The sequence below is a fragment of the Drosophila rhopaloa genome, unplaced genomic scaffold (genome assembly GCF_018152115.1).
Source record: "Drosophila rhopaloa isolate 14029-0021.01 unplaced genomic scaffold, ASM1815211v1 contig_47, whole genome shotgun sequence".
Classification (NCBI taxonomy): domain Eukaryota; kingdom Metazoa; phylum Arthropoda; class Insecta; order Diptera; family Drosophilidae; genus Drosophila; species Drosophila rhopaloa.
Window position 1 is genome coordinate 1,619,381 of NW_025335142.1, and position 22,696 is coordinate 1,642,076.

General features: G+C 38.9%; 3 protein-coding genes across 7 annotated transcripts in view; 1 reads left to right on the plus strand and 2 right to left on the minus strand.

Annotated features, from left to right (window-relative positions):
* Nucleotides 1-773: 773 nt before the first annotated feature.
* LOC108043797 lies at nt 774-3,795 on the minus strand. The gene is made up of 5 exons (XM_017122604.2): nt 3,727-3,795; nt 2,098-2,833; nt 1,588-1,832; nt 1,327-1,495; nt 774-1,270 (listed from the first exon to the last, which is right to left on the minus strand). The coding sequence occupies exons 1-5, from the start codon at nt 3,790-3,792 to the stop codon at nt 774-776; spliced, it is 1,713 nt and encodes a 570-aa protein (XP_016978093.2). The 5' UTR covers nt 3,793-3,795.
* Nucleotides 3,796-4,386: 591 nt separating this feature from the next.
* The window catches only part of LOC108044255, a 38,553-nt gene continuing 20,243 nt past the window's right edge, over nt 4,387-22,696 (minus strand). For all 5 annotated transcript variants that reach the window (XM_044461627.1, XM_044461623.1, XM_044461625.1 and 2 more), the window contains one exon: nt 4,387-5,225. In XM_044461627.1, coding sequence (XP_044317562.1) covers nt 4,513-5,225 — 713 coding nt within the window. In that variant the 3' untranslated portion in view covers nt 4,387-4,512. The remainder of the gene's footprint in view (nt 5,226-22,696) is intronic.
* On the plus strand, nt 12,424-16,976 carry LOC108043139 (zinc finger protein 37). The gene is made up of 2 exons (XM_017121703.2): nt 12,424-14,451; nt 14,510-16,976. The coding sequence occupies exons 1-2, from the start codon at nt 12,583-12,585 to the stop codon at nt 15,851-15,853; spliced, it is 3,213 nt and encodes a 1,070-aa protein (XP_016977192.2). The 5' UTR covers nt 12,424-12,582; the 3' UTR covers nt 15,854-16,976.

The following is a 22,696-nucleotide window of genomic DNA, read 5'->3' on the forward strand; positions in this document are numbered from 1 at the left end:
TTGGGATTTTTTAAATGTTAGTATACAAATAAAATATTTTGTTGGTTTATCTAAAACCCGCCAAATCTATACTTGTTTTCAAAAATTAGTTTATCCCATTTTTTTCAATAAGACAGAAAAACATTCTTGGTTAAAAAATTTACGAATTGAGGTTAGTAGTTTTACAACCTATATAATAAAAATTTGATATTTACTAATATTACCTATAAGAACCAAACATTTAAATTAAAAAATTTTCACATAACATTAAAAAAGATTTTGTATTATTAAAACATTATTTTCAAAATGAAACATAAAATAATAATATGATGTCTAGGTTTATTAAAATTAAATTGAATCTTACTTTAAGTATAAAGCTTAAATATGATATTAAGTTCTTTCAAAATGTATAACAAAATATGTTAGATGATAAAATCACGTTCTAAATTCGGCGTAGAGCAGTTTTCAGTAGGAGGAGACTAAAAAACTAAAAGCAAATACATACTAAAGCCTTAAGTCCCCATCATTAAATGGTGTTCTATAAGCTGAATGTGAGAAACTAATAAAATACTTATGTATGTTTTCGTAAGAGTTTTCGTGTTTTAACAAAGAATTGCAACTGCAATGTAGATGTATTTAAATTTATTTTATTTTAATTATAAATCGGCAGGATACAAAGAATACTACTATTTCAGTTGAATAGATAACCTTAATAAATTAACATTTTTAAAATTCAAATTAATTTGTGTTATTGCATGCCATTAAAGACTTTGGTGATTTTCAATCTGTTTGATTTAATACCTATTTTTATGAGTTTTTCGAATTATATTGAAAATATCCTTAAGCTTATCCGGCACCGCAAAGTCGGGCATTATTTGTTCCATGCTATTGAAGTCAGCCTTTTCCAACTCGTCGCACGAATCCTCGGATCCAGACTCATCAGCGAGCGCCAATCTTTCGGCGAAGGAGACGATTCCGCACCAGACTCGAAAGTCCAAGTCACCCGATCCTTGGGACTCGTACCCCAACATTCTGAGAGTGCCTTGAACATTTTTCTCCGTGCCGTGGAACTCCAGGACATCTTCTAGAGCTTGCGGAAGACTCTGCCAGACGAGGGTTCGTTCCCGGTATTTATATTCCGGCAGATCATCGTTTCCATTTCCCATAGTCGCCAACTCACTTTCCGGCTCCTCGATTCGACTTAGATATTTCAAGAATACTCGCTTATATAGCTGTTTTCTCTGTTGCGAAACCCAGACGCACTTGCTAAAGTAGTCCCAGGGGGTCATATCTATTGGTACAGTTCGTTTGAGGTAATTGCATAAATAATGTCTCTTATTTACTAACTTTTAAGCATAGAAAGATCCATGGGTACATCAAATCTCGTTGCTGATTTAGAGAATTTCCTGGGCATCTTGGAGGTTGTTTCTGGGGGAACCTTCTCTTCGTTGACTTTCGGTACAGTTTTGGGCTTAGGAGGCATGTATTTAATAGCTTCTCTAAGAGCTCGGTTAAGCTTAAGTAAATAATTAATGAAAACAAAAAAATAATAGGAAATACATTATTATTATATAATATTTACAACTGAATGGTTTGGTATACACTTACATATCTCCCGAAGGTGTTTTCTATTAGATCCACATCGAGATCGGTTTTGAGTGCCTGAAAGGCTTCGTCGGTGAGAAAACTTCCCTTCAGGAGGATCGGTTCCCGTTCGGTTTCCCGCTTATCCTTGGGCAGTAGGGTGAGTGAGTTGGGTATCAAACTGGGTCTGGTACTGGGATTGAGTGAATCGGGTCCCAGAGCAGCCACCTGAGTCTCCGGATCCTCACTCAGATGGAAGGTGGTGGTGGCTTTAATTTAAACAAGGTTATAAAACTAGAGTCATTGAAACTTGTTCATAAATAATATTAAATAATATTATTATGCTATAATTTAAATTTTTTTAAATTAATTGGTTTGTTCACTAAAAAACGTTAAAAAAAATGGTGGGATTTATTTTAAAATTTATTTATTTCCTCCACAAGTATATTTTAAAGAATTTTATTTTAAGCCTGTTGCGATTTGGGTTAATTTTGTTTAATAGATTTAATTTAATTTACAAACTTGGTTACCCACCTTGAGCTGGCTTCAATTTCTTGCGCTTTTTGCCCCTGCGAACATCTTCGTCGCTGAGTTCGTGCTCATTGATGCAGGTCTTGGGCTTGGCCTCCAGTTCATTGGTGGCATCTCCTCCTGGAGTCAGGTTTGCAGTGGCCAGCGAGGACTTCGGTCTCTGTTCATTGGACGGCTGCCTCTTCGGCTTCTTGTCCTCGTTGGCCCCCGCACTCTTGGGCTTCTTGTCGTCCTCCAAACCGCTTTGGGTCAGCTCCGAACTGGGCTTCCAGTAGAGCGTCTCCTGGGAGTGGGTTCGCCTGAGATCCAATATGATTTTCTTCCGCTTAATGTTCTCATGTTTTCCCCATTCGGGCGTTATGCATCGGCGGTAAAAGGAGCCAGCACTGGTTCTGGTATGGATACTGGTTACCGTGGGAGTTGGCGTCATGGGACGCGAATCCGTTTCCGCATATCGGCGGAAGAGATCCTCCGGAATATTGTCCGCCTCATGTGGCTGCAGTTCCGGCTCCTCGGGAATCTTCTCCTGCTTCTGCTGACTTTTGCCCTCAATCGCCAGCGATGTCTTCAGCTGATTGATCACATCCTTAACCCCAGATGGAGCCGGATGATTGCACAGCACCGAGCATCCCTTGGCAAAGGGATTAAAGAGTCCGCCAAAGGGGCGTAACGAAAGCGGCATGGGCGTGGCCTCGAACTTGAGCGGCAATCGCGAAGCATCGCCATGCTGATTTTTGCGCTGTAATTAAAGGCCTCTGTTAATTATTTCTTGCACAAACCAAAAATTAATTAAATACCATTATTTATATGTTTTTTCTTTATCAATGTTTTATAAAACTCTTACAATGGTAAATTTTATTTAGATATTAAAAAAGTATTTTAAGCTTAAAGAGAATTTCAAGAAAAACCATTAAAAGATGACTCAAAACATGTAAACAACTTTTTTTAAATTTTAAAATAGTTTTAAATTGATTTGGCGTCTCTGAGACCTCTTTAAAATAAATAAATACATAAGCAAACCATGATGGGGGCAAAGTTTTAAATTAAGCAAGAAAGTAAGCTAACTTCGGAAAGCCGAAGTTTAAATCCCCTTGCAACAGTCTTTAAATTTTTCGATCGTTCTTGTTTCAGCTATATGAAAGCAAGCCCGTAATTCTGAAATTGTTAAAAATGACTATATCTCGAAGTATATGAATATATATGTATACATACATATGTTGGAAAACATGAAGCTAACATTTTAACTATTTTTCTCGATTGTTCCTATAGAAGCTATTTGATATAGTAGACCGATCCGGCCCGTTCCAAATTAAATAATACCTGTAACAGAAAGAAGACCTTTTGCTAAGTTTCATCCAAATAGCTTTAAAACTGAGGGACTAGTTTGTGTTGAAACGGACAGATGGAACATATATATGGCATGGATGGAACATATGTATATACTTTATGGGGTCGGTAATGTGCGTTAAAAACTTTTGACTGAAATTAAAATACCCAAAGGTATAAAAATTCACGATTTCGAAACAAAGTCGAATAGCCTTGAAAAGCTTATTAAACACATAATTAAAGACTGTTTTAATGTTATTGTATAGTCTGGCTATATTTTTCCACTTCCTTGCTTATTTACATTACCTTTTTGAGATACTTGACGTGCCTCTTGGGCGTGGGAACCAATCCAGTACGTGTTGTGGCGCTCATTGCTGACAGTAAAATAAACTCTGAATATCAAATATGATGACAAACGCCGGGGTATCCATAAACAATTCGTTATGTTTCCATGGCTTTCAGCGGAGACGCCAATAAGTTTATTAGTCTTTATCGATTTTGAACGGTTTCTTCCTCAGTAAATAAACATGTTATTGAAAAATAGCCCGACAAAGCAATTGCCAGTGCAAAATATATTTTTAAAATTATTCCGAACCCCATAGTAAACTCTGAGTGAATTTAATCACTTATTTTTAATCGAAAATATTGATTTCTTGAAAAAAGGGCAAAAGCTGACTACAACATTGGTTCTTATCGTTTCATTGACAGCTAAAAAATATATTGTTTTAAATTGTAAATGACTCTCCTGACGAACAGTACTAAATAACATTGGGATTGATATTTTAATACGCTGATTCCAATAATAGGATTGTTATTCTTTCTGCCTTATTTGATAGTTATTGTTGATTTAAATACCTATGATTGACAGAAAGAAATAATATACATTTTTCAAACAAAATAGTAAATGGCATTACTTTTAAAACTAACGATTTAAGTCACCCCCAAAAAATGAATATGCAAAAGACCTTCATAAAATAACGTATGTTTATTGTGTCTGTGTCTTAAAACTAACAACTCTTGGGATATGGATAACGTAAGGAATACACTTTAGGAAGGAATAGTCAGGCAGTTGGGATGCTCAATCTGGGTTCCCTAGTAGAGGGAACCGCGATGATGCAAGTGCCTGAGGCGTTGATCCAGCAACTGGCGTTCGTTGGAGAGTGAAATGGTCGAGGTGGAGCGGTGCAGGATGGGCAGGACGGCGGCTCCGTGACCTCCGTGACCCCCTGACCCGTGGACGGCCACGGGTCCCACCGCCTCCGACGGCCCCACTCCGGCGGTATTTCCCACCGCCCGGGACCGCAGCAAGTGATTCCTGAGCGGCGACTGCCGGCGCACCGAGTTGTTGAATGAGATCTGCAGGGAGAGGCGCTTCTGGGACAAGGAGGCCAGGTGCTCCGGCGAGAGTTCGATCACCTGGGGAGGAGCAGCCGCCGCCGCGGCCAAGGCAGCGGCCGTGGCGGCACTGTAGCTGGGCAGCGATGCGGTGGGCGAGGAGTTGCCGCAGTTGCAGGTGGTGGAGGCTATCGAAATGTTGTCCGCTCCCCCATCCCCACTCGGGATGTTCGTCTCCACCAGGCTGTAGCCGACCGCTTGCTCCTTGCCGTTCTCGTTGCACTCGAATATCTTGATGATGGGCACCACGGCGGGGGTCAGGATTATGCCCGCCTTCCGGAACTCCTCCAAAGCATCGTCGTAGGTGGGCAGTCCGGACACAATCGTGTACGAGGGCAGCGACTCCGCCTCGTAGTCCGGCGGACAGCGGCGGCAGATCTCAATCGTCGGATCACTGTGATTGGCACGGTCTGCAAGGACAGGGAATGGAAAAGTGGATAATACGATTAGTACACGGTGAAAAAATGTGCCGCCTGAATTTGTGGTAGTTGTTCAATACTATTTTATTAAAAGTAGGTGGGTCCCAGGAATCTGTCTTACCCAACAATTATATGTAGGCACTTAAGAAAAGTACTGTTAATATCCCCAAATAATATTTAAATGTTTATAATTTATTCTCAAAATCTTTTTAGCCCGTATTACATCTGCATTTTAAACTGAAAGAATATTTCGTTGCCAAATGGTTAAATAATAAATTAATAAATATTGATAATTTGTTTAAATATTTCCTCAGATTTTTTGGCTTTACGAAATTTTTCTTTGCTTCTATTAATCACTGGTAAAAACTTTTTTTAACCAAGACCCTAGTCAAAATAAAGGGTAAATTTAAATAGTTACTTTGTGACCTTTTAGATTTTTTTATGGTAATAACTATCATAGATAATAAAGTTCTTTACTGCATCCATCAAATATTCACCATATTAATAATTATTTAATTTTCGAAGTCTTTTCTTAATATTTATAAATTGAAAACTTGTATAGCCACAATCTCTGAGTTTGTATTGAATTTTAAACCTATGCTTAGAAAATAATAAAAATCGGATAGAAAACTATGGATTGTTTAGTGACTGGCTTTCAGGATTTATTGTATTCCCTTCACATTTAGTTCTATAGAGCATTATTTATTAAAAAGCTTTTCTGAATAGTTGTTTGTAGATTTGTTCTTCTATCATCTGCACTCCTTCCATTGTTTTATTTCCCCAGATTCCTGCTCGCTACTTCCGACAGTCAAACGAAAAAAAGAACAATCAGAATTATCAAATCAATTCCCCTTTGCTGCCTTTTGGGACTTGCCACGGCAGCAATGGCACTTAAATCGCTCCCATGCCCCTCAAATGTTACCTTTAGTTTTTGGGGATGGTGCTGCGGATCGAAATGAAATTTTTATACCGACTGCTTGTTCGCTTAAAAGCTGGTAAAAAGCCCTAAAGGCGGCCAACTGCAAGCTGCGTCCCAACCCTTAAAAGTAGGCAACAAAAACATTTATTGCAATTGTCCAGCGGGCGGAGGCAAATAAATGTGGCTCCCGGGATGGGAAACAGAGTACCCCACGGCGGATCTTCCCCAGAAAAGGTGAGTCAGCAGCCCAATGATGGAGTACATGGAACTGGTGATGCGGCAAGCGTTTTCCCCGTGACGTGGTACAAGATTTTCCAGATTAGCCGCATGCTGGGTGGCTTGGCAAATATTGAAAATGGCACACGCTCCGGTTCACACCCTTTTATTTGGATACACTCTATGCGGCGGGGCTTTAAAGCCTGCGGGTCGACGATTTTCAGACATTTTCACACCCACATGGAATGGCCGCTCATTTTTTATGCAACGCTTTGTGAGCTTACGAAATTAAATTGATGATGCCCAGGAAGAAAGCGGGCGGAATGAAAGTGAAAACTCATTTTCGGGTGGGGTTTTTCCGGCTTGGAGCCGGGCCATATGGCATATGGAACCCCCCGGGGAAGCTGTCAGACCCTTAACTCCTTTCCTCTGACAACAGCTCAACGTGCTTAAGCCTTTTTGTAATTTTCAATTGACTTTAGTTAATTATGGGCCGGCTTACATCGGAGCTTAACGTATGGCTCCATGGGGCCGTAACTGTTTTAAGTCGGTTGAATACACTTTTGATTTTGCGACAGGTCGGCAGCACTTGTAAAATCATTATTTGAGATGTAATATTGCGGTGGAAAAGTCTCAAAGGGATTATTTCTGACTTAATTAAATCTAAGAAAACATAAACACAAGCACATTTGCTTTATGGTAAAATGAACTCATGAAGAGTTGTCAGTACTTAGGTACTAATAAGATAAATAAAATAAATGAACTGTTAGAATTAATCTTATTTTCAAGAAATAAAATTTGCTTTTGCTTTCAAAGCCATTATTGGGCATTGAATGCATTCTATAAAACTAAAGGAAGTAAATGAATTTTTGGTCTAAAAAACGTAAGTGATTTTTAAAAACTCAGAGCCTTGGGCTTACTTTCGTTTCATTCGAAGTATATATATTTCATATTTGAAGAGAAACCGAATTAAAACATGTGACTGATAGTTTTGCTTTAAGGAGGACTATCCTTGGCTTAAGTGACCACCCCTCACTCAGCCATAAACTGGCCATCCCCAACCGAAAAGGACGTTTTTTGACATGCCCACAACTACTTGGCTTGATGAACTGTCTGGGCCCATAATCCAAAGCCCCGGGACATACGCATTCAATTCCCCAAACGCAGCTTAGCACGACAATAAAATGAAGTGCAGCGCATAAAAAAGAGAAAGCCGCTTGGCAGATGAAACGAAAGTAAACAAAGCCCAGAGTGTAAGTGCGTTGTGCATAAAATATTCGCCGCAGGTTATAAGCCAGCATCAGAATGGACACCGCAATTTTCCACTAGTCAATATGCTAAAGGTCATGAAAGCGCCAAAGCAGCCCCAATAAAAACTTGCTTAGCATCGGGCTTGGAACTACAACTACACAGAAAATAATATTAACTTATTTGATTTATGAGAATTTAAATTTTACAGACAGATTTTTACAAAATTTTAATTATTATTCAAATTCATTTATTACTTACATTGCATTGTAACATCAAAAAATGCATATGCTTAAAAAAGTCATTATTATCATTATTATTAAAAAAAATGTTAAATGGTAATTCATTTGTAAACATATTAACTCATATTTGTATTCTTAATATTTACAATTAGCTGAGCTTTCGAATTTCTTTTAACATTTTGTAAGATAAATTTACCTCATATCATCACACATATTTTTTTCCTGTAAGTAAAGAGCATCTCAACCTAAGACAGGCCGGAGATATTTTGGGCGTTCCCACAATAACAACAAAAAAAGTTAAATACACTTTATGTTGGGGCTTCGCTTTCGAGTTTTGGGGGTCTCCAAGGGGGGAGGCTGAAACGCAGGAAGTGGGTGGGTGGGCGCTGTGCGTTTTGTGGATTTGTGCGCCAAACCACCAAAGCAGAAAAAAGAAAACAAACGACATACAGCTCAAGCGACCAAAAGTGACGTGCCCAGGAAAAAGACGATGGAAACGGCGATGGCTATGGCGACATGCCTGCCAGCAGACCGAAAAAAATTGAGGAAAAAGAGGAGGGGAAAAGTGTTCATCTTGGGTGCTAACACTCGGAAAAAAATTAAAAAAGGTTTTTTCCTTTTTAGGTACACTTATTGTGGTTAAGAAGTATAGTATAACATATACCGCCTGGGTTTAACATAAAAGTAGTGGGCATACAAATAAAATATGGTCCTTATAAAACATAAACTAAATAATAAAAAGACCACCATAAAAAATATTTTGATATCAAATCAATAGTTCAATAACAATATGAGATGTATAACAATTCCAAGCAATAACCAATTAATAAATAAATATATAAGATATTTTTACACAATTTCAAGACCTCTTTAAAGTCGTGAACCACAAATTTTTGTTTTTGAACTTAAATATTTAAAAACAATTTCTTTTGTTTTAGAACTTAAATATTTTTACAATTTTAAGCATATGTGAAAAAACAAGTATTTTTTATGAATTTTTAATGTATTATTTTTAAGTTAAGTTAAATATTTGTATATGTATTTCAAAATTTAGTGAACACTTTATAGATTTATAAATTTATAATCTATTAAACCATAATTTTATTTCTTATTTTTCCATGTTTTGAATAGTGATTTTTGTACCTTGGTTTTTCTGAGTGCAACTGGGTGGCAGACAGGAGCCAGCTCGAAGGATTTGGCAGGCACGTAAGCAGTTTATGCCCCGCCGTCCCCCCAAGTGAGCCAAAAATAAAAGTTCAGCCCACATTTTTGGATGCTGCCTTCGTCCTTTCGTCGTCCTGCCTTCCATGTCCTTGGGGTTGGTAAACACGGCTCCAAATTGCCGTTTAAATTTCTCCCCAATGTCTACGCCCGGGGCCAAAGCGGCCTTGAAACATTATTATGACTGTGACGCCCCGTTTGCCCCACCTGTTAGGCCTGCCCCAAAGATCCGGGCTCCAAGTACCCAGCCTCGGGCGCCCAATCCCCCGGACTACTTTATATTTGAAGTTGTGGCTGCCAGACAAAGCCAGTCGGGGGAACCGTGAAGACAGGCGTTAAATGCTACCTATGCCTCCCACTGGACTCGGGATCTGGGGGTCTGATCCATGTCAAGGGTCGGCCAGGGTTACTCGGCTAACTTATGGCTCTGTCTGCTGCAGCCCCTGTTCTTTGTTTAACTAATTAAACTCTTGTAGCAGCAAGCATGCAAATACCATTTGGCCTTCCTCGCAAAAACACGTGTCGGCTGGGCATTCATGAAAAAATGAAAACAATGGGAAAGAATGTTTTGGGCCCTAAACTAAACGCATGTCAGAATTGCATTGTTTTCTTTGAGCCGGAGACAAGAAAAATGATGTTGCCCAGGGCCAGGATCTGGACAAAATGCTATTTGTTCGATCTCAAAGGCTTTCGAATGGCCTACCACTTAAGGATAACTACTGTAACTGACAGTTTGAGCTGCTTTTGCGGTTTTGTCAGTTACAAAAATGTTTTATTTTAAATAATAAAAATAACGGCCAGTTAGAGTTTTCTGTAATTAACCCAATACCAAAATTACATCCCATTGCAAAAATATAAAATTATAAATTAAGTAGAATTAATATTAAGACTCTTTAATATTAACAATCCAATTTAGTTTTACTCTTCAATAGACAAAATAATAAATCAATCTAATTAAACAAGCTAAATTATAATAGAAATTTGTTTAACGAGCTGCTGTATCTTCTTACTCTTTGAATATTATATTGATTTAAATTTATTAAATAAACAACACTTTTTCCATTATTTTAACAATTATTGTTTTTAAGGGTTAAATTAATTAAACAAATATACATAGTACTATTTTTCTTTTACTCCTAATTTTTATCCAACACATATGTAATTGTTCGAATCAGATAGGCTCGGCGGTAATTCGTCGCTTTATGTTCCGAAGTTTTGTGTTCCCTGGACAAATGTCCCATCATCAGGAACTGTAGCGCATTAAAACTAACTGCTAAATTATTAGCAAGACAACCCATCCATCTCGGGGCAGGTCCTCCTCGGTGGGTCTTTGCACACGAAAACAGAAATGAAGAAAAATTGCGGCTTGTCAGTGGAAGGCAGAACAACAATAAAAAGGACAAAACCGACAACATGAAGACGTCTTCAGCATCTTCCGCAGGAGTAAACGAAACACGCGCCAGGAGCATCCAACATCCCGCATCCAGGACGAAAAAGTAATAAGTGTGTCTATTTGTTTGCGAATATTTCATTTCCCGTGCCGTTTACTTTCTATCCTCTGTCCGCCCACAGCAGCCTTGGTTAAAAGATGGGAGAAAGCATGGGACTGTCACGAAAGTCGCATTTCCCCAAAACTAAATTATATAACCGTATATCAAATTTAGTCCCTGTTTACGGTTTTGGCCAACAAATTCATCTTGAATTTGCAAAATATCACTTAACGATAAAACCTTGAAATAACATCTTAGGAAATCATTAATGATATAAATGAAGAAAGCCTTTTAGAAACTTAAAAATATTTAGCACGCATGACGTTATGCGATGTATATAATGGCATTTAACAAATATTTAGTGAGCATACATATGTACTTTGTGGCAGAAAATCCATTTTTTAATTTATTTAGCACTAGCAGCGCTGGGCTGTTCTTATTTTTTGAAATATTCAAATTAATTTTTATGCTCAGAAAAAATAATGTACTTAAATTCATTCAGTTAACGAAATTAAGGTTATTTCCTAGTGAGGCTAGTCAAATATATTTGTAATTTAAAGGTTTGAACAAAACGTGTGAGATTCTTTTGTTTAATTTGAGTAGCTGCTGCTCGACCATTTGATTTATGTACATTGAACTTGCTGAAAGTTCAACTAATACATAAAATGCAAACGGCGTGCGTGGGCAAAATAAGGAAAAAAGTTAGTGTAATTTATAAAATGCAAGCCACACATGGTGCCTTCGCCTGTGCGAAACGCTGAATGTTATTAAAAACAATATAAACAACTTCCCAGTGGGTTGTTCCGGGTCGGTTGTTTATGGACGCCAGTGTGAGGGGCATGGAAAACAAGCCTTAAACCACAAAGTACCACTTTTCCTTCCTATTGGGCGGTTGTGCGGCAGTTGCGGCAATTTTCAAATTGACTTTTGCACATGTTGCCGCCGTAGCGAAAATGCGGGCAAACAATGTAGTCAAAGTGTGTTCCACTAAAAACAAAAAACACATTGCACAATAGGCTTCAGCTGTCTGGTGATTGCGAATCAGTGGTGCCAAGATTCTATAAGAACAACTTGTGGGATCTATAAAAAAAACCATATTATTAACGGATAAGGAGCATAAATAAAATTATTCGTATTTTCCCTACGTGATTTTAAATAAATTTTGAATCGTAAAACACAATTTTTATGATTGTTTAATTTATGCTTTTTTATATTTCTGTGGTCATCTAATCACAACTATATATTTTTTTTAAATAGATAGATAAATATATATATTTTATATAACTGTTAAATGCTGGATCTTTTTTAGTATTTTAATTTAAAGACCATTTTAAAAATATACATATATATACATTATATACATATTTAAATATGAGTTGCATAAATTTAATTATATATTAATTTACATTCAGTATTATGTTAAATTTTTTAATAACATTTTTTTTTATTGTTTTTTCTTGTTCCATTAGGGAAATTTAAAAGTAGTATGGCTAAGTAAGTCTAAGCCAACAACACTGACATGAGTTTAGCCACGAACTAGTGCAAAAAGAGGGCGAAAAATACAAAAATAAGTGCATAGCAAAAACGTGCCAATTGAGCGCGTGAAAGGAATACCCAAATAGTTTGTCGCTTCTGCGTCAAAAGTCAAATATCTATCAAAACGGCATTAGTGGCGGCAGCTGCTCTTTATTTTAACTTTTATATTTGAATTTAAGCGCGCTGTGGCACCCCCGACCTACAACACTGCCCATAAGGGTGGCACTCTCTAGCACTGCTTCTCGTCAAACAGTGTTGGTAACGATCACGCTCAGTTTTTGCACGCTCACATACACAAACAAGGGTAAAAAACCCGCAGAGAGCGAGAAAGAGAGAAAAAGAGAGTCAATAGAGAGAAAAATAAAAATTTCCAGCGGCGTCGGTGGATTTGGTATTGTTCTGAACGCTGCGCCGCAGTTTCGAGTTTTTGCCTGTTTTATTCCACTCCGATTTGTTAAAAGAAAAGCAAGCGTTACATGTCAGACATGCTGAAAATGGCAAATGTTGCAAATCCGCTGCAAACAATGAAGAAAACAAACGGGGACGAGGATTCCGAGGAGTCTGATATGGAAGATCAGGATGAAGAGGAGGAGGAGGACGATCTCCCTGACGATGTGGTGCTCCAAATCGACAGCGAAGATGAGGCAGAACTGGAAGCGCAGCGCATCCGCTTGGTGGAAGAAGAAGCAGCAAAGACAACAAAAATTGCAGAGAAAGAGCAACAGCAACAAAAAGAACAACAACAAGCGCAGGTCAGTAACGGTAACGAAGAGCAACTGGAGGAAACTGAAAAGCCCAACAACAATAGTAAACGTAAGGGCCGTGGAAGACCCAAACGCAGGGCTTCCACTAGCTCGCAGGCTTCCAGTGCGTCCATTGCGTCCATAGCTTCCCTCGCTTCCAGTGCTTCCCTGGTGGCAGCACAAGTTCTTGCGGATGAAAAGTCACGCCGCTTCATATACAGCTGCTCCAGCTGCACTCACCACTACGCCGATAGCGTGATCCTCTCGAGACACTTCCAGGCGGAGCATGCCGAGAAGCCGAAGAAGAAACGTGGTAAAACCAAAAGGGGTTCCGTGGAAGAACCTCAGCATATAGCGACACCCCTGACCCTTGACCCTTTGGAACTGGGTCACCTCAAGCCCTGTGCCCAGTTGCTCGTCCAAGGGGAATCCCTGCTGCAGCTGTGTCTCGCCTGCAACTCACAGTTTGTGGATGAGGTACGTTTCCAGGAGCATCTCAGCCAGCAACATGGTTATTTTAAGCTACTGGTGCCCAAGGAGGAGCCCACCGATCTCCCGCCTCAGGCCATGGTCACCATTCCGGGTGCTTTGGCCCTGAGCAAGGCCAATTCCCAGCTTCAGCTGCCCATTCCAGCTCCAGAAACTCCGCCACCCGAGCAGGATGCCAAGGAATCGCCAACGAATACCGGGACCAATGACAAGGAGGATCTGGCCTTAATCAACGCCATGGTTGCCGAGATTGCAGCCGACCGGGTGAAGAAAACCAGCAGTCCCAAAGTCAGCAAGATGATTATCAAGCTGCCCATGTCCAACAAAAGAGGTAGGAAAAGGTCCAAACCCGAGAAGATCAGGGATGGCAAGGAGAAGTCTGAGAAGAGCCGCGAGAGGAAGCAGGAAAAGCCTAAGAAGAAAAAACTCGATGTAGAGGTGGAACATCAGCCGGAACCAGAGTCGGTATTCGTTGCGAAAGACCAACAAAAGCCTGCAAAATCGGAGAAAGAAGTACAGCCGTCGGATGAGAAAATTGAAAAAGAGTCCAAGCTTTCAGAGAAAGTGGAAAAAAAAGACCTGCCGCTACCGCTAGGAAATTCTGCGAAGGATCAACAGTCGTCGGAGAAAAATGGTACGGAGCAGCACGTAATACCAAAAGCTACAACAGATATGCAGCCGTTGGCCAATGATTTAAAAGGGGAGTCGACGCTGAATAAGTCTGTAAAGGATAAAAACTCTACGGATAAAGACTTAAAGGAGAAACCGTCACTGGACAAGCCTTCCAAAGACAAACAATCGCTCGCAAAAGCAGTTAAAGCAAAGCAACTCCTGGAGGAAGTTGTTAAGGAGAAGCAGGCGCTTGAAAAAGATTCACAAGGTCTAAACAAAGATGGTATTGAGACACAGAAGCCTAGTAAAGACGATCCACAAAAACTGAAGAATGATAACGATGAGACACAGCTGCTTAAAAAAATTGATAAAGAGACGCAGTTAGAAACACCAGGACAGAATCTTGTCCAGCTAGAAAAAACAGTAAATCCGAGACATGCAGAGAAAGAGCAGCAGCGAAATTCAGACAAAACGCAGAAGGATCAGCAGCATCCGGCAGAGGTAAGTTTGAACTAAAATAGACTTGACGAACCCTTAATAAACATAGATTTTTTTGTAGGAACCCAATAATCCAACAAAGCGCAAGCGCGCCCGTAAAGAGCGCAAGTCGCCTACACCCGTACCCGTCCGGCTTGAAGACAAAGAGATCAAAGAGGAGTCAGAGCCACTAGAGCGGCGCACGCGCAAGTCCCGTCACCAGGTGCACTACGTGGTGGATATCAAAGATGAAGAGGAGGAGAAGGAAGACGACGAGGAAGAGGAGCCTGAGGTGGATGACGACTCCTCGGCCACTATTTCGCCGCACAACAGCTCAACGGACGGCAGTTTTACATCGATCAAACGTGAGTCATCCGAAGAGTCGCTGCGCAATGGAACTGGAGGCATACACACCTGCAATTTCTGTGGCAAAACATTCAAACGTTTCTCGAGAATGCAGGATCACTTGCGGCTTCATACTGGAGAGAAACCATATGTTTGTGGGCAGTGCGGCAGGGCCTTCCGCTTGAAGATGCGTTTGGTGGAGCACCAACTGCGTCACCGCACAGAAAAGGCGTACAAATGCGATATTTGTTCAATGCCATTAGCCACCAAACAGGATTTATCGCTGCACATGCGTCATCATAAGAACGATCGGCGCTACAAGTGCGACAAGTGCAACAAGGGATTTGTTCGCAGCTCAGACTTGTCTATCCACGTGCGGATTCACACAGGAGAAAAGCCGTATAGTTGCGATCTGTGCGGCAAGGCGTTCCGTGCTCGCCAGAATCTGGTGGTACATCGACGCACTCATCTCGGCGATAAGCCCATTCAGTGCGAGCTGTGCGACAAGCGTTTCGCTCGGAAGATCGACATGCGGGTTCACATGCGCAGACACACAGGTGAAAAGCCGTACAACTGTAACGCTTGTCAGCGTGGCTACTCTTCCCGTGTGAATCTGTTGCGCCACCAGGAACGTGAGCACGGTGAGGAGGAGAAGACCTCTGGTTCTGTCAAAGCAGAAAAGAAAAAACCAGAGCCGGCGAAGGAGACGGAGGCGGAAAATCAACCCAAAGCCAATCCAGCGCCTCGACGTCCGCGACGCGAGAAGCTGCAGCAGAAGATAGCGGCCCAGGAGAAACTACTGGATGACCTGAAACGCAGTTTGAGTGCCTTGCCAGAAATCTCCGAGGAGTCATCACAGGCCAAACTTGAATTGCCAGCAGATGGGGGAGCAGGGCATGCCCAAGTACAGGTCACAGTGTCCATGCAAATGGAACCAGCACCAAATCTCGAAGACGATGAGGAGATCACACCAGAAAAGGAGAACGCTTTGTCAAGCTCAACGACCGCCGATAGCAAGACAAAGGCGAATCGGAAGATCACCAGCTACTTCACTGTTGTAGGTCAGCAGGCGGAAATCTAAAGACTTAAGTTCAGGGTCAGCAACACTTCTTACTCATTACCTTTTAAGATGCCACTGTACTTGGAAATGATGGAGACATTTCCCTAGCGTAGCATACACCTCGCAATTTTACTTTTTGGATTTTCAATGCAATCTTGCAGCAGGGATCAAGTATTTTCTTTATATACTATTTATATATTTACGAATTAATTTTGAGGTTCTACAGAGACGGATACCCAGGAAATATTTAATGTTGTGAAGGACATATAACCGAAAAGAACAAAAAAAGACTACTTTTTAAAAGAAATAATGATATTTGATATACAAAAACCAAGCACGAGACTGCAAAGAGTTTACCATTAATATATATATATTTTTCTATAGACAGAGCAACTTTTGTGAACAAAATAAGTTAAACTATGTAAAATACCAATAAACTAGCATGTAAGTTAATAAGGGAAATGTTTGCAACCTCCAAGCATCTTCAATATCTCGAAATGTAATTCCTGAAACTTAAATTTCATTTATACCGAGTTGAAGTCCCTATCAACGATTTTTTATGAATAATTTGTAAGCAAACGCTCGGCCAAATTCAATCTTATCGAGCTTCAATATCAGCAAAATATGATATTTATAAACAAATGCGCACAACGATTCAAATTTTATTTGCAAACATTTTCTTTCATTCCCCTTCGCATTTATAAACCGAACAAGTGAAGAATATTTTACAATTTCATTTAATTTCACAGCACACATAAAATCAATTGCAAGTCATTTAGTATGCAATTTGTACGAAATCTCCAACATATACTCAAAATTCCAAAATAATTGTAATTTAATGAATATTTTAGATTTATAATGCATTAGCAAATGAATTGCTCTTGGGAAAAATATATTCTCCCTTGAAATAATTTTGCACTATCTCAGCAATCTGCTAGCTATATTTATTTTACATACTTTACTTTAACATTAATTTACTTAATTTCTCGAATCGTAAGCGTAGTGAAAAGACAATGCAAAAAGTCAGCAACGTTTTTTTTCTACATGTTCTGAACGCATTTTTTGTAAATTGAACTTGTGGCAGCTTCTCTCATTCTGTATTATCTTAGAGAGTCCAATGAATATACGTTACTTTATAATTTCACATTTGTCGATGTTAATTTGATGCCACTTGCAAATTGTTGCTCCCGGTACTTCAACCCCCGAAATTGCAATTACTAGAATGGGGGTGTGCGAGTTTTATGTTTTATGTTTATGGCACAGGACAACAAAAGGCAGCTGCTGCTGCAGCCCTTGTCAACTTTCCAGCACTAACTATTGCTCGAGAGGATTGGGATTGGGGTGGACGAAGGACTATAGAGAGACCGAGCCACCGAAGAGTAAATGTCGAGCAGCAGTTTGTCATTTGTAATGGGGTTGTGCACGGTTCATTTCGTAGTGCCAAGGGGTTGATATGTGAGAGAGATAAATAAAGCGGGACAAATGGGGAATTGAGAGAGCAATATGAAGTGATTTATGCCTAGATCCAGGTGGAAGAGCAATACCTGCGATCATTGAACTCTACAGGATAATTGTATATTTGTAGGCATATCTGATTTTCTGTACACTTTTTTTGTTACAATGCTTTTCATTTTATAAATGTTTAAACTAATAATTAAATAAGGGATTATCTTATAAATATATTTCTTGAATGAAAATAATCACATTTCCATTTAAAATTGAAAAAGATAGTGCTTACATTTGATGATAGGGTTTTTTGGGAAAATGAATACTATTAAATGAAAAGAGAGGCAAAAAATATAAATGGAAATGTGAAACTGATAAGTTTTTTGTTCCCTTTGAGAGTGACATTTTCATTCCACCCGGCATTCTTGTCTAAACAAAAACCAATTTCTTTGGTGCCGCACTCGCTTCGCATGTTTTGGCCATATGCTTATCATCTGGTCGCTGCAATGACAATTTATTTTGTTCTGGTTTTCAAACAAAAGCGCAGTCAAAGAAAAAATGCTAAAATCAGCGAATATAACAGAGGCCAAATATGAGAAGTAAAAAGAATTTTGCTTGCTGCATGTGCTTTCAATGCAATATTACGCATACGAAGCGTTGTACCGCGTGCTTTGTTTGTCAGATTGTGCCAAAATAAAAAAAAATTGAAGAAAAACAAAAAGATAGTCAACGTGACACACTACACACACATGTGTACGTTGGTGTGTGCGAAAATATGCAAATTAAGTGTGGCGACTTTTGTTCTCGCCAATTTTTGGTGTAGAAAGCGTAAAAAGAGAGCAGAAACTGAACGTATACACATTATTTGGGCTGGCGATTGTGGAAAGCAAAGCGCCGAAAAAAACGAGTATACGCCCAGTTGTACAGTCAGTCGACTAGATGGTGTTTGTGTTTGTCTGTCTGCTTGTGTTTGGGTGCCGATCAAGCCTGCTCTCCCCTCTTTTCCACCACACTCTTATTTTGCTTTGTTGTTCCCCCGTTTCGTCAGCATTTTTACACTTTTATGTTGCTGGCTTTTAATTGAATTTCGCTTCAGTCTCAGACTTTGACTTCTTCTCTTGTTTCTGCTGTTTCTTTTCGCTGTGGTTAATTTTAAAACTACCCATAAAAGCCACACGCTGCGCCAGCGTTGACGTCGGCAGCGGCAGCGGCTTTGGCCACTAATACAATTACATCCTGCCATCGAGTTTGTTCTGGATATGCATGGAAAAAACATGGGCAACGTTAAGTTTTAAGCAATTCGAAATGTTGGTAAAAAAGTTCTAAAAAATTTAAAGAGTTTTCATAACATTGTTTTAGGTTTATCAATTAAATACTTTTGTTTGGTAATACAAAATAACATTCGTATATCAAAAAGTTATTTATTTGTATTTTCTTGAAAACATAGTGCCGAATAGTTTAAAGCGATATTTTAATTTGTGTTTCTAAAAACTAAAGGGACCTTTTTTTCTGTGTATACTCTCTTTTTACTGTCTCTTTATCTCTACGTCTGGCTTGTGTTTGTGTTTTTGTTTGTTAAGCCTCTCTGCTGCCGCTGCGTTTCTTCGGCTCTTCTGCATTCTTTTTGCGGTCGTTAACTTGCAACTGAACGTTTTGTTGCTGTTGATATTAGCTGCTCCGTTCTCTGGTTGTTGTTGTCATTCGCTCAATGTTCTATGTTTTGTGCTCTTGCTTGTGGTGCTTTGTTGTTGGGTTGATTTGTTTGCGCAGCTCTCATTGCTGTGTGTGTGAGCCGCTTTGACATCAACGCATGCGATTGTGTGAGTAGGGGCGAAAGAGAGAGCTGAAAGTTTTCCAACACTCAATCGAACGCGCGCCATTCAAAAATTTTAAATCGCCAACGGTGCGTATGCATGATAAATAAGTAAAGTTCATTGTAGTGAAAAAGGATATATTAAAGTTTTTCTATATTCAATGAAAAAACGTTTCAAACTTATGTCTAATAAAAATGATTTTCAAATTTATAATTATTTTTTAAAGATATGTATTTATCAAAATAAATTCAAAAATTTACAACCTGAAATATTAAAATCACGTAACATAGTACAATTCCTTAACAAAAAATTTACAAAACGTAAAGTGGTAATTAGAAAGTTAAAAATATTCAATTATTCATTCAATTTTTACTCATTTATTCAAAAACGTGATCGAATAATTAATATCCCTACTTGAATTTCCGCACGAATAAATAAATGAATTAATGTGATTAAAACGCAGAGAACCGCAAAATCAAATCAACAATAAATTAACTCTTCTATGCGTAATATTGAGGGGTTGAATATATTTCGAAACCAGCAATGCGTCTTTCTTGGATTGGCTCAATTGGTTCACCACGACTTTTGCCAGCTCTAGCGGTCATTTTTATTCATAAGTCCTGCTGACAAGCCTCATCCACATGAAATGCATTAAAAATTATTTATCCATAAATCATGCAATCGTTAATAAATAAAAAATGCATTCGAGTTCATTTCCCGTCGACAGTGAAATGGCACATAAACAAACAAACAAAGTAGAAAACGTTAAAAAATGGAAATAAAGGAGAAAAACATTGCCAAATGCATAAATAAATCAGAGCAGCGGGGAAACAACAATGTGGCCTGTCGTTCTGTCGAATAAACAAATATTCATAATTGTAAAAAAAGCTCAAAGTCAGCTCCCGCAGGGCTTCAATGGAGTTCGAGTGAGATCTGTACACAGGGCGAGAGAGATGGGTAGAGACTGCAACTAACCGCTGAATGTGCATAATTTATAAAGCTAATTAAACGCGCATTTAACTAATTAAAAATATAGCGCGCTTCAATTATTGAAATATGCTGCCCAATTATGATGCAGTCCAAATGTGAGACAGAGACGGCTGGTCAGAGGAGATTTGCAATTAAAATGTATGGTTGTGCGCAACCTATTCGATTCCCTGGCCGAATATGCAGAATCGAATGCTCAGCGTGGCGTATACGTAACGCTAATCAAAGTGTATATTACGTATACGACAGCATGACATGTGTGAGGGTTCAAGCTGGTTTCGGTGTTTGTTGTTATTGGCTTCGCTGGTGTTACTGCTGCTGTTGCCTTTTTGGCTTTTAGCAACCAAATACTAATTGACATTTCGCTATGCCGCCTACATAGAGAGATGGGGAATAATAGGGCCGAACACATGTCTATAGCTTTACAGTTAGCCCACTACTGCTTGCCAATGCAAAAACAGTTTCAATTAAGCAATTAGCGCCATTGAAACAAATCCAACACGTTTTGTGGCTTATAAACTGAAGCATCATGTCGATTGGTTCGGGCCTGCGGTCGATCGAATGGAATCGGGAATAGGCCATCGGATTGGGGATTTGGTTTTCTGCGGCCATTAATTTAAGGCAATTAAAGGGTAATTGGGGTATGCGTGTTTACTCAGGAAGTGATTGATTGAACCAAAAATCTGCTTGCGAGCGAGAAAAATCAAATACAACTTTATCCTTATATGTATAAAACTAATGTAGTCTTTTTTTAATATTTTATTTAAAAAAAAAGTATTTTTCAGTTTGGTCAATGCCAATATACAAAAAATGAAACTACAAAAATAATCTTGTTATCGCAAAACCCTAACATTTAGTTATTTAGTTAATATAAAATATGATTCTTGACTTTATTTTTATTAATTTTTTATTTATTTGGCACATCAAAAGCGATCTAATCTTAATCTCTTTTCGTACTCTTATTCTACAGTATTTTCCAGTCTACTCAAGTGCAGCAGATACTGATTAGTGTTTGCCTTATTACTTCCATTACTAATACAAATGCCATTTTAGTTACTGCTGCTAATTTGCGCAACATTTTTGGCCCGCTCAGTTAGCATATTTATGCGAATTTCGCGCTTCGATTCAATTTTAGCCACAAATCGAAAACAACAAATAGCATTTGCATATATACATGTTTAAAGTCTTGATCCTAAACGTGCATATACATATATACATCCGTAAGCAGCTTACGGCTTTGTTGTCTGCCGTGAATACAGTTCTGTATTGACGTCAGTGTTTTGCCCTCCTGCATAATATAAAGCAGCTTAGTGCGAATCCATCGCGGGTTTTTCGGGGGAATGGCGGAGAAAGCCGTGTTCGATTCCATACGATTCGAAGACTCCTGTGGACATTGGCCCTGATGGCGATGATGCATCGCCATTGCCATTGAAATTCGCACTTTAATAAACCCGATAAAGCGCGGCGAATGTTAATTACATTTGCAAATGCAATCAATTTCGAACAGCCTAATTTAATTAACGAATCGCTAAGTTTTATTTGCGGCGTTGCCAAGTTGATTAAAATAGTAGCAGGAGTTTTCATTCAGTTAATCAATCTTTGTTACAGTTCGCAGGGGCTTCTGATGTTAAAGTTTATCTGAAAAGTTTGCACTCTATTTATACACCCCCTTTTTATGACCTGATTTGAGAAAGTTTATTTTTAGGGGCTTAACGCATAATTTGGATTGAACTCTGTAAATACCTTATCTTTATTGGTACTTCGGCAATTCAGCTAATTGGTAACACCCACAATAAGCTTATAGCTAGTGGTACTACAAAGTTATCTTTATGGCATGTTGATTGACCAGTAAAATAAATACAGGTGTATTTAGACTTTAATAAATTCCCCGTTTTTTGAACATTAAGGTTCTGCGAACCCGCTTAATGCTTTCATATCTTAACCTGCCCATCAACATAAATCCTCTGGGACAACAGAATTTAATTTGTGGCCTAAAGGTCTTGGTCCCAAACAAATATTAAACATATATTTACTATTTAAAGCCTTTAACCAAGCAAACCAGCCAAGGGTGTCAGCTTAAAACAATAAGTGGTGCAGGCCAGAAACAGCAAATTGGAAGCCAAATCAGTTAAAATAATAACAATGCGATGCCCGCAACAATGACGGCGGTGGCAACACCAAAAACACAAAGATAAACAACTCATTAAAAGGAAATTAAACAGCCGTGAACCAAAACGAACGTCATGTCACGACCCGTCACTCATACGCACTGTTGTCTGGGCCTACGTGAGTGACGTTTCGCGGTTTGATAAAGACTCTCCTTAATTCTCCAGAAAAAAATGTGACCAAAGAAAATTGAGCAAGCGCATTGACATTTAAACCACTCGGGGGAAATGCAAATGTTAAACATCTTTAAGTTCTATAAATAAATATGTATATATTGTTAGAGCAACTCGCCTTAAAACGTGTCTAGGCATTAGATATCTATAAAAAACGAATGGTTTAGTTAAAAAGTATTACAAAAAGTTATTGTCAATAGTGCAGGGGTGTGGTTAAGCAAAAGTATTTAGCATCTTTCTGTTGACTTTGCTTGGTTGCCAAGTAGAAACTTTTGGTG